At 43.0% G+C, this 13207-nt stretch overlaps 1 protein-coding gene across 2 annotated transcripts in view; it reads left to right on the top strand.

The window, feature by feature from the left end:
* ALDH3A2 (aldehyde dehydrogenase 3 family member A2) overlaps window positions 1-12603 on the top strand; it is a 424152-nt gene extending 411549 nt beyond the window's left edge. For both annotated transcript variants that reach the window (XM_085649336.1, XM_085649335.1), the window contains one exon: window positions 8947-12603. In XM_085649336.1, coding sequence (XP_085505462.1) covers window positions 8947-8964 — 18 coding nt within the window. In that variant the 3' untranslated portion in view covers window positions 8965-12603. The remainder of the gene's footprint in view (window positions 1-8946) is intronic.
* Window positions 12604-13207: the final 604 nt, after the last annotated feature.

Genomic DNA, 13207 nt, shown 5'->3' on the forward strand with positions numbered 1-13207 from the left:
GCGCACTAAACGGTTCAAAACCATTGGCAGAGATCTCAGTGTCAGAGGTCATTATGGACACACAAAAAATACATAAAATTAAGACATTATTTATACAAAATTAGCCTGGAACAAAGGGGAATCAGAGCAATTGGATATAGTACAGTGAAGGCTATCCACTGGTATTCAGTGTAGACGAACATATGAAGCACACAGCGGAGACATATAGATCACCCACAGTTTAACAAAGTCCAACTGAGATTAAAAATAATAACATGATTTAGGAATAGTGTGTTATATACAAAGCCATAATAAAGTTGACACATACAGAAAGGGGTCAAGTTTCTGTGGATGTCAGGGACAGGGTCTAAAGGTGTAACAGGGACAACAAACAGTAGCTCTATAGCACAAGCTGAGGCTTAGGGGGCGGTACAAGATCGGATCTGGAAATCATGTGTTCGAGGCATATGAGCTGCAGATTACACACTATGCATAGATCGCCATCTGGTGTTGGGCCCGGATGTTTGCACTTATTTTTGTCCTGGAAAGTCTTTGGAAGTCACGAGATAGGTGACTCCTCCTTTGGATCACAGTGCACATGAGCATCGGCTCCATCCTCAGATTGTTTTTTTCCGCCATCGGGCTAGGATGTTTTCTCGTGCTCCAGTTCGGAACCGTTTACGATCTTACTTTCGACGCGCAATCCTTCACCTTTTTCGACGGTATTGTCTCGATCGCGTTTCCCAGTCGGCGCGACTCTAAACAACTTCTTCGATTCTGGTCGTCGACAAAGGCCTTCGGGCCTACCTGGGCCTTATCATCTGGCTCATGGAAAGGATGCCATTCAAAAAGTGTCCTCGATGTGGGTCGAAGTTTCCCACACCGATCTGCATGAGGCGTGCAACCTCTGCCTCTCACCGGAGCACGAGGCCAGAGAATGTCCAGCTTGTGCCTCTTTCCGCTCCAAGAAGACGATTTGGGACCGACGGCCTCGAAGGACCATGGCTCGCTCGTCGTATTCAATCCCCGACGACATCTTCCAAGAGGGCGTCGACATTTCAGAGCAGGGGCGTGTTGAAGGCCTTGTCAGCGCCTCCGAAGCCGATGACTCAGACGTCGAGGACATCACCTCCGGCACAGAGGGTCGTAAGTACAGATGTCGACCCCCACTCGCCACCATCTAAAAAGGATTCGGTCACACCTTCACCTTTGGGCCCAGGTGCACACCGAGAGACTGCTTCCCATGCCCCACCTCCGGGCCCGGTAAAGAAGCCTACTAAGCCTTCAGGTGACTCGGGCTCGAGTCAGCCTACCCTTGGTGCCGAAAAACATCCACAGGCACCGAAAAAGAAGCCGTCCTCTTCCTCATCCACGCCGACCGCTGCTTCGACATCCAAGCACTCGGGCCGAAGACTGGCACCGGCTCCTCAATACAGAAAACACACTCGGAGCCGAGCGAAAAACTGCCACCAAAGGGCCCCGACGCCCATGCTTCAAAGCCGAAAAAGACCTCAGAACCGAGGAAACAGGTTCCGTTGGCCGAAGACACTGCAAAACCGCACGGTACCAAAACCAGAACTGCTACCGAGTCGGTGCCCAAAAAGCCTACGGAACCAAAAGCATCGGAACCGAAGGATCTGCCTCCCACAGAAGAACTGTTTCGACCAGATCCTACCCAAAAAACTCTTGTAAAGGATCCTAAGACTGGTCACTTGATTCTTAGCTCCAAGAAACGACCACTAGATACGCCTGCACCGGCTCCACCACCAAAAAAGAGAGACATTTCTACCTCTCCATTAAGGATCCCTTCTCTTCCTCCTCCTCCTCCTCCTCCTCCCCCACCACACCACTCTCCTACACCATCCCCTACTCCAGTAGATGGTGATGATGATTACACCTCGGATGATGCAGGGGGAGGTGCGGACGATCAACCACTAGGGGACCCTACTCCTACTGGCTCCCCAGACCCCTGGGATGATTATAGCATCCCAGACGTCCCTAACCTCCCACAAGAAGACATCTACCCCTCCAGTCCTTCCCCCCCCCCCCCCCAGAGACACTATGGGCTTTAACCAACTCTTCCACAGAGCTGCCTAGTACCACGGGGTTGCCCTACACACAGACCCCGTGGAGGAGGATTTTCTCATGGACACTTTTGACACCACACAAAAGTCAACCTCAATTTTACCCATGCTTAAGGAGGTCATTAAGCATGCACCAGAGGTCTTTAAAGACCCGGTCAGGGCTCGAGTCATCAACCCTAGGATCGAAAAAAGTATAAGGCCGCCCCTACTGATCCAGCCTACATTAAAGGCCCCGCACCACTAGACTCTCTTGTAGTCTCAAATGCACGAAAAAGAGGCAATTCCCAATCATCAGGTGACGCACCACCACTAGATAAGGAGTCTAAACTCCTCGACGCCTCTGGCAAACGAACGGCGTCACAGGTGGCAAACATCTGGCGCATTGCCAATACTCAAGCGCTGTTAGCTAGGTATGACAGGGCACATTATGATGAGCTTGAGTCCATAATGCAGTACCTTCCAGACAGGTATAAAAATAGGGCCAATGAACTCATACAAGAAGGTAAAACCATTACTAACACCTCCATCCGTTGTGCCTTAGATGTAGCAGATACCGCTTCAAGGGCAATAAACACCAGTGTCCTTTTGCATAGGCATGCTTGGCTACGCATTTCAGGTTTCAAACCTGAAGTCCAGATTTCCACTCACAATCAACCATTCGATGAGCAACACCTATTTGGCCCTAAGGTTGACGTATCCCTTGAAAAAATGAAGAAGGATACACAGCTAAATCTATGGGAGCCTTGCAGTCGCAAGCTCCCGGACGTTTCTTTCGTTGCTCATCCTTCAGGAGCACCCCCAGAGGCTACTCCTCGGATAGCCACTCCACTTCTTACAAAGCTCCCACCCACTCCACCTTTACTAGAGGTTACCAAAAAAGGTGGTTACAGGGGGAACAACAACAAAGGCAGAGAAAAAACCAACAACTCCCGCTTTGCCTCCACCAATTGACTTCCCTCCACTTTCCCCAGACCATTCCACTCCAGTCGGGGGAAGACTCCAACAATTTGTTCCTGTCTGGACCAACATCACTTCAGACAGGTGGGTGCAACAGATAATTCAATCAGGTTACTGTCTCGAACTAACATCTAACCCCCAAACATACCACCCAAACAGCGTCCAATGTCACAAGAACATTTGTTACTACTAAAGCAGGAGGTAATCTCCCTCCTACAAAAAAGAGCAATAGAACCAGTTCCCCTGCACCAACAAAACAAGGGACTTTACTCCCTGTATTTTCTCATACCAAAGAAGGATGGCTCTCTATGCCTATTCTAGACCTCAGACCCCTAAACCTATACATACACTCAGACCATTCCCACATGATCACACTCCAGGTCCTTCCTCTGCTTTCACAGGGCGACTTCATTGCTACTATAGACCTCAAGGTCGCCTATTTCCACATTCCCATTCACGCCGCTCACAGGAAGTATCTCAGATTTGTAGTGGACGGTCAGCACTATCAATTCAAAGTACTCCCTTTTGTAGTCAAAACAGCACCACGAGTGTTTACCAAGTGCCTAGCGGTGGTGGCAGCACATTCACGTCTTCCCATATCTGGACGACTGGCTCATAAAAGCCAGCTCATACAACCAGTGTGTACAACACACGTACGACACTATCCAACTACTCCACGACCTGGGGTTCACAGTAAACCACACCATGTCCCATCTGCAACTGTCCCACACACAACAATACAATACCTCGGTGCCACAATAGACACCTCAAAAGCGTTAGCCTATCCCAGTCCCGCCAGGATAGCAAGCATGCAGGCTCTTCTCACCAAATTCCAATCGCAACACTCTTCCAGCTCGAGTGTTCCTGCAACTCACAGGGATGATGGCCTCTTGCATATTCATAGTGCCTCCTGCAAGACTCCAGATGCGTCCTCTCCAAGAGTGCTTAGCACGCCAATGGAACCAGGCTCAAGGTCAGTTAACAGATCTAGTGTTGGTAGACGGTCGTACTCATCGCTCTCTGCAGTGGTGGAACACCAAGAACCTTTCCAAAGGGCGACCGTTCCTAGAGCCGGTTCCTCAAATAGTTATGACAGCAGACGCATCGCTCTCTGAATGGGGAGCTCACATACTACATCACACCATGCAGGGCAGGTGTAACACTCAACAAAAGTTACTCCACATCAACCACCTGGAGTTACTAGCCATATTCCTAGCCTTAAAAGCATTTCAAAAACAAATATCAGGCACGGCTGTCTTAGTCCGCACGGACAACATGACAGCCATGTACTACATACAAAAACAAGGCGGGACACACTCGCTGCAGCTCTCTCAGCTAGCACAGAACATATGGAGGAGGGCTATACCTCAGAACATTTTTCTCCTAGCCCAACATGTCCCAGGAGTCCAAAACACCATAGCCGATCTGTTGAGCCGTCAAACACAACGGATCCATGAGTGGGAACTTCATCCGCAAGTTCTTCAACCGTTTTTTCCAATGTGGGGGCAACCACAGATAGACCTCTTCGCCACCCACGAAAACACCAAATTCCCAAGGTTCGCCGCCAGATATCCACACCCATTGTCCAAAGGCAATGCGATATGGATGAACTGGTCAGGTAGATTTGCGTACGCTTTTCCGCCTCTCCCACTCATTCCACTAGTGGTGCGCAAACTATAGCAACATTCCTTAACTCTCATCCTAATTGCTCCAATTTGGGCCAGACAACCGTGGTACACCACATTGCTGGAACTCTCCGTAGTTCCGCACCAGAAGTTACACCTCTCTCCACGCCTCTTAACCCAGAACCATGGAGAGATCAGACACCCGGACCCAGCTCAGCTCAACCTTGCGATCTGGCTCCTGAGGTCCTAGAATTTGGTTACCTTAACCTTCCCCCTGACTGTATGAATGTCATTAAAGAAGCTAGACGGCCCAGCACTAGAGCATGCTCTGCAGCCAAGTGGAAACGTTTTGTAATATATTGTCGTAACAACAACTCCAATCCCCTAGATGTGTCTATCCAACACATCATAGGCTACTTACTACACCTCCAAAGATGCAACTTAGCCTACAAGTCTATTAGACTGCATCTTGCTGCCATAGCAGCATATCTACAAAATAGACAACATCTATCACTTTTCAGAGTACCTGCCAGAAAAGCCTTTATGGAGAGCCTCAAAAGAATAATTCCCCCCAGAGTACAACCTTCACCTGTGTGGAATTTAAACATCGTTCTCGCAAGGTCCTCCATTTGAATCTCTACATAAATGTGAGCTACAATTCTTAACAAGGAAAGTTGCTTTCCTAGTAGCCATTACTTCTTTACGAAGAGTTAGCGAACTGCAGGCACTAACCATTCAGGAACCCTTTCTGCAGATGCATCATTATAAGATTGTTCTCCGAACTACTCCTAAATTCCTTCCTAAAGTCATTTCTCACTTCCACCTCAATCAATCTGTGGAGCTGCCCGTATTCTTCTGGCTGCCACAAACAGTCACAGAAAGAGCTCTTCATACTTCAGATGTCAAAAGAGCATTGCTTTACAACATCGAGACAACACAACCTTTTTGTAATACCAAACAACTTTTCGTGTCTTTCTCACCACCACACAAAGGCAACCCCACATCAAAATCTGGGATAGCTAGGTGGATTGTCAAATGCATACAAATTTGCTACCACAAAGCAAAACGTATATCATCTGTTCCTCCTAAAGCCCACTCTACACAAAAGATAGGGGCTTCAATGGCATTTTTAGGGAGCATTCCCTTAGATGATATCTGCAGAGCAGCTATATGGTCTACACCGCACACATTCACAAAACACTATTGTGTAGATGTGCAAACTAAACAACAAGCTAGTTTGGGCCAGGCTGTACTCAAAACACTATTTCAAACTACCGCAACAGATACTGGTGGCCGCCGCTAAGAGGGGATACTGCTATACAATCTATGCATAGTATGTAATCTGCGGCTCATATGCCTCGAAGGGAATATGCTACTTACCAGTATGCATCTGTTCTTGGCATGTCGAGCTGCAGATCTACACACGCCCACCCGCCTCCCCGGCTACCTTTATCTGTTCCAGTATTATCTTATTTAGATACAGCATACATGGGCATCTTTCCTGTTTCTTACAAAGCTCCATCATTTCCATGCTGGCGAAAAACAATCTGAGGATGGAGCCGATGCCCATGCGCACTGTGATCCAAAGGAGGAGTCGCCTATCTCGTGACTTCCAAAGACTTTCCAGGACAAAAACAAGTCCAAACGTCCGGGCCCAACACCAGATGGCGATCTATGCATAGTGTGTAGATCTGCAGCTCTACATGCCAAGAACAGATGCATACTGGTAAGTAGCATATTCCTTATTCTGTACTGTTACATTCATCAATGGTGTTCAAACCCTGGTCCACTGAATTGCAGAGTGTAATCCATTTACATTCACTTCTGTTTAGTAAGGTTTGAAGGTTGCTGCCCCTGATGGGTAGCGATGGTTGATCGATCACTTGCCAGGTCATAGCCAATTCGGTGTGTTTTTTTTCATGGAAGTGTGTCACCAAGGGGGGCAGTCAAGACTTTGCAGTGAATCCTGCTTTTGTGTTGTATTATTCTCTGTTTCACCATTTGGGTAGTCTGACCGATGTAAACGAGATCACACGGGCATCTGATTGCGTAGATCACGTTTTGGGACCGGCAGTTGGTGAATGGGGTTCTGGTATTTGTTTTTTTAGGTTGAGGTGTAAGGATTTGATCCCGGTGGCAGTATCCGGCTCTCTTGCGGGTACGGAAAACCAAGCGTGGCGGGTAACCTCTGGAGACAAGTTTGCGATAGAGGATATCTGATTCCCTGAAGTAGTCTTTTCGCCATTTGCAATTCCTATGGATACGCAAAAATTGGCCGTAGGGTAAACCATCCCTGAGGCCCCGTGGGTGGTAGCTTGAGTAATGCAATAGAGTATTGCGTTCAGTAGGTTTGCGATACAGGGTGGTATCGATTATGCCGTCCTCTACAGGGATGGTGATGTCCAGAAAAGGTAAATTGTTGGATCTGTGGTCTGATTTGAATTTTAAGTGGGGTTGGGATTGGTTTAGCCAGTTGACAAAGGAGTCCAATAAGTCAGATGGGCTTTTCCACAGCAGAAGGATGTCATCTATGTAACGACGCCATAAGTTGATGTGTGTGTGGAATGGGTTATTGGGGGTAAGTATGTGTGCCATCTTGAGATTGTATACAAAAAGAATCCCAACATTTGGGGTGAAACATGCGCCCATAGAGACACCCTTGATCTGTAAATAAAATGTGTCCTCGTAGAGGAAGTAGTTATTCTCCAGGGCGATGTGTAGTAGATTCATGATAAAGTCCGTGGGGATCTAGGTAGGTCTACGTCTTTGCTTGAGTAGTTCTTCAATGACTAAGAGGCCTTCCTCATGGGGGATGCTGGTGTAAAGGGACTCTATGTCGAGTCTCACCATGAGTTCACTGTTGGTATCGTTCGGTCTGTCCTCAATGGTTTTGATCAGGTCCATACTGTCACGTATAATTGTTTCGGTCAGCGGAACACATTTTTTGATGATGGCATCAATATATTTTCCCAGTGGCTCGAGAATGGAGCCACAACCAGAAACTATAGGTCGTCTAGGTGGGTTCCTGCTGTCTTTATGCACCTTGGATAGTACATAAATCACTGGTGTCTGAGGATGTTGATTGTTCAAGAATAAAAATTCTTTCTGTGAAATGATGTTCTTAGTTTTGGCTAGGTTGGTAACTTGTTCGATCTTGATTTTTAAATCGGGTAGTGGGTCTTTCGTGAGTTTGCGATAATGAAGAGTGTTGGATAGTTGTCTCTTTATCTCAAGGTCATATTTGTCAATGTCGATGACCACGATTCCTCCCCCTTTATCTGCGGGTTTAATGATGAGATCGGTCCTTTCCTTGAGGCCCAGGAGTGCTTGTTTCTCCACCAAGGTGAGGTTGTAGGGGACATATTCAAATTGTTTCTGGAGGCCCATAACTTCACGTAGGACAAGTCTTTCAAAGGACAGTATTTCTGGTGGCATTGCTGTTGATGGTGGATTAAAGGTGGAGGGGGGGTGAAATAGGGCTCTAACCGTCTAGCCAGAATCTGGGTTGTCCTTCTGGCCCCGCAGGCATGTGACCCATGATGTAGCTTTGCTTTCGGGTGGTGGATGATAAACGTTTTGATCTTGATGCAGCGCATCTTCTTCAGAACAGAATTGCAGCAAATTTCATTGGTACAAGTGAAGTGACAACATTGAATTTTATCATCAGAACAATGTATTTTTTTTAAAATCGTTTTTGTTTTCTTTCTCACGCGAAGCTGACCCGAATGTATAAGAGCACTTAACATGACAACCAGTTACATTACACAAGACACATTCATTTTTTTAAATTTATGCATAGGAGATTAAGTGATTTGCCCAGAACCACATGATATTGCGCCAATGCAGAGACGCGACCCTGGTTCCTCAGTTCCAAAGTCGGCAGTTCTGTCTCTTATGCCACGTTTATACTCCAATATTTGTGTGAATGGAGACCTACTCTTAAACAAATTTGATTACTGTGCCATGCTTCACCTATGTCCTTGTTGCAAGTAATTCTGTGTTGTGCATTTAAAAGTAGGAGTCATGCGTTGTTCCGTCTTCTGCTAATAAGTCTAAATGTTTAGCAATCCAGGGCTTAGAAATTTTTGTCGTTTAATGGAGCTGTTCATTTCAAGTAGCTGATAAAAGCATGGAAGTCCTAGTGCAGACTGAAAGGTGAATATAATTCGCGTTTGCTTATTTGCGTTGTATATTCTGCTTTTGGTATAGCATATAAACGAGAGACAAAGTGGCTCTAGTAATGAACGTGATTCAACACAGCCTTCATTTCCCGTGATTTTTATTCTTCTCTTCCTTTGCAGATGGTGCTGTCCAACTAAGAAGGATCAAAACCTACATTGAGAAACCGGCAGGACCCGTTTATTCCTCTCTTCATAATTACATCATCGTGTTCTGTGTTTTTAATTGTATCTTTTTAGTTTGTCCCGTATAGAAATATTTTGAAGCTGAAAGTAACCAAATATACAACCGATTTTTATGCACTTTTTCATTACAGCCTTACTGTTCAAAATCATAACTAACAATACTACAGCAGAGTACTGAAATCCGTTGATGGACATGACTGTATAGATATGTATCATGTACACACTGCGGCGTACATGATCATTTTAGGTCTGGTTTAGGGACAACTTTAGCACTCACCAGCACATTGTTTTCCCAAAAATCCAAAATTAAAATACATACATTTATATTTATATACTTGCAGGGGCTTTTGGACAACTCTCTTCATCCATTGGTCAGTTCAGGTGTCATTCACATTTTGTTTGTGTCCACCACATCATACAGTATAGGTAAGTGTGTCCACACACTTCAGCTCTTGGCTTTCTTACTGTAAGTGATGGATGATGGAATTTTGCTTGTGTACATGTGCACACCTCCTTCAAAATAGTCTATTTTAGTGCCAGAGCTAGCGGACCAATTTCTACTTTAATTTAACTTTTTTTAAATTCCTTTTTGCAAGGGTTCATTTTTTAATCATGTTTTTGCAAACACCTGAACACTGTCTTCAGAATCACATTTCTAAGCTTTTAGTGCTTAAACACATGTAATTCACATTTCATATGCTCGCAAAAATGACTTTAAAAAGATTGCAGGCTTCCAAAGTGAAGACCTGTTGTCTTTGTCAAAACTTCTTTGTAGGCACCTTTTAAAATTAATACTTGAATTCATTTGCATTCATTATTGAGCGAACTACGATGCTTTATGATGTTTTCATTAAAGAATGCCACTCTAAAACTGCAACATGAATATATCACGTTTGAGGTCTCAAACGTTACATGCTCTGAATTACATCTTGGCATCACTCGGTATGGCCTGTTGCAGTGCAAGAATTTGCACTGCATGTGAATTCACAAGAGACCTTTCCATTAGCCTAGTAACACTTTGTCAGTTTACAGTCTGAATTTGTTTGCAAATTGGCCCCAAGTTATTGAATCAGCTGCACAGTTGCTGGGATATTGCAGAGGCTTTGAGCAAACATGTGTGGACCTGTGAACCCGAGAAACAAACCAGTTCTCTTTCATTTGTTGGCTGAAGAATTACCAGTTTGCTGCAGACATCTGGGGAGACTTCAATGAAACCTCTACCCATAGTGTCTGAATACCTTATCCTATTGTTGTTTTTTATTACTTGTCACAAAAGCAGATGGCCTATAAACCCAGAGAGCTGCAGAAAATAACTTATCCCTTTGAATTGAACCAGCTTGAGCAGTGATGAGGCCTGCTGTTTGAGACATGTTATTGTCTCCTGACGTTGCGTCTGTTCTGTGGGATACATTTTTTCTGTTGTCTCTAAAGACCATCAAACGTTCCAGAGTGGTTTGCAGTACATTTATCGGTGCTGTTGAGTTAACCGTATATCGGCAATCATATTCACCATTTAGGTAATTTATATAATTCTCTTCTTACCACTATTTCAAGGGATTTTTTTTTTATCAATTCATGCTTCTTCAGCCCATACTCATGGCTTAGTAGTCTCAGCTTAGTAGTTTCAGCAGTAGACTTGATCACCTCTAGATGAATGCATTCTCGATGTTTTTCCCCTTGATTTTCAATTATGGCAAGTGCTTTTTATAAGCTCATTTTGAAGTAATAATGTTAATTTAGGCTGATTATTAATATTGAACCAGGGTCATAATTTCTAATATCTATCAACATTTTTCCAAATGAGGGCTTTGTCTTTGACCACTGTTGCTTTACTCAAGCCTCAGCGTTCTCTCTTTCCTTCAGTTTCAAGAGGGTTAATAGAAAGTTCAGTACTTCGATGTGGAGGCCACAGTCATAATTTGTCTGATACCTCTTGGTATGTTGCAGGTCTTGATTTCCAGATAGGTGTGTCTTCCCAGTCAATGTTTAGCAAGATGAGTTGTGTGTTAACTGAAAGGGGCTCTTGTTGTATAACTATACCTTGCTACATTGCCTCTGCAGACACCCGATGGACGTCCCACGTCTAACACAGAAAAGAAAACTTAACTTCTCTGGTAACTTAAAAATCACCCTCTTTGAGGGATTCAAAAATCTACTGTGAAGGGAAAGAAGTCGAGACTACAGATTTAAATACATGAGGTTGAATTTCCTCTTTAAACCAAGCATTCAATTTCTTTCATATCTATGCAACCAAATATTTATTCATTGCAGATGAGTATCCCTCAATCATTAGAGGTCATTTAATTTGTTTATTTTATCATGTACCATTTTTAACATGGTTCAACCTAATCTTGAAGGACTAGCTTTGCATAGCATAACCATTTCTAACATTTAGTAAATAGTATTTTAGACCATTCCTGTAAATGGGTCACAACCACTATAGCAATAAAATCTAAGGCACATGACGTTATTTTACTTAAGTTGCTTGGAATGTATGAAATACCGTATGGCAAGTAGGTTTTTGTTTTTTTAAGAAATCTGAAGACAAATGACTTAGCTGACCCAGTGTAATAGTCATACATTGAAAGTCTGCCTTTTCAACAAAAAGAAAAGTAATCTCTTTACAGCAACCCAATTTTGCCAAAGTAGGAGTGAGTATATTCAAGAAAACTGAGACAGATGGAGTTTACTCAACCAATCAAATGCTATAGAGGAATATGAGGGAGGAGTGGTGCATATACGCTAGAAGAACAAAAACATTGAGATGACAAACTACCAAATCATCTCAATACATAAAAGCTAGCAATAATGAGCCTATTATAGAAAAATACATTTGGAGTATATGACTTAAAATACAATACACGGCATGTGCCTTTTTCTTGAAAATTTGAAAAAGTCGTAACTGACCAGACGATTGTGATAAAGTTCAAAGCAGAATTACTAAGCGTATTCAAGAAGGAGTAGGCGTAATTGATTTACATCCTAGAGAAAGGTGAGAAATAAAGGGCTGAATATCTCTCTGTTCAATATATTGCACTTCCAGTTTGGTGGTTCTGTTTGAAATGGATATTGACACGCTGACCTTTCTTGCATTTATATTTTCTCTAGATAGCATTCAATATGCCCTTAAATTAGATGTGTTTTTATTCAGGACTGTTTGGGGTAAATGGGATGAGTGATAAAATTAGGGAACTAACGCAATACTTTAAGAGGGGCTTATGTGGGGCTGTAGGTATAGTTCCATTAAGTCTACTCCCATTAGTATGATTTTATTTAAAAGACTGCATATTGCCATTCTGTCATGTGAATAATCTGTGTATAAAACTTGTAATGAGTTATTAAAAATAGGTGAATGAATTAACATTGATGGAGTTTAATGTTCCAATCTATACTGGATTATGTTAAAACTGAACTTCTTAAAAATAATGTCTGTCAAACGTTCTACTTATTTTTTTTATGTAATTAGGATATCAAGAATGAAGTTTTATGCATCTGTAAATGTGTATCTAAAAGAAAATCCGAACTACATTTTGAAATTTGTATAACACATTTCTACAGCAAGAAATCAATAAAATATGCATTGCTTGCATCATTCTTTCACGTTTAGATTATGCATTTTGTTGTTTTAATAGATGTGGTTTAAGTGAATGAAAATTTAGGGCATTTATTATCAAAGTTCCAATGGTTGCAACAGTGCCATCCTTAAATACCATGTCACCACTTTTGCACAATTGTTTCCAATGGTAGAGCCTTTGGTTCAGCTACATTATTCAAAGACCTTTGCAAATAAGTTGGCTTTGTAATTTGAATTCGGACCTTCAGGTTGAAACAATGGATAGTCTTTTAAGTGCAAGGCAGTGTGTCATCTGGACAACCCTGACTATCTTGAGGTAGATTTTATTTTTTTAATTTGAAATTGTACACAGTATGGATCCAGTCATAATTTCAAACTTTCAATGAAGATGTGTATAAAAATGAAACATAACACACGTTGAGCTAGTATAAGTGTATAGTGTTATAGTATGGAAAGCCCTTATTTGTTTCAAAACTAAATACTACGTTTGCAGTATTGGTGTCCACACAAAGGCTTATTTAACATATGGTGACAATTTTATCGTGGGAGAAAGTAGATCGAATTTTGACTAAGGGTCCATGTATTAGATTGAAAACTGAAATCGTGGTATTTTTGTGGTGCTAC

Source organism: Triturus cristatus, chromosome 3_2 (assembly GCF_964204655.1).
Source record: "Triturus cristatus chromosome 3_2, aTriCri1.1, whole genome shotgun sequence".
NCBI classification, from domain to species: domain Eukaryota; kingdom Metazoa; phylum Chordata; class Amphibia; order Caudata; family Salamandridae; genus Triturus; species Triturus cristatus.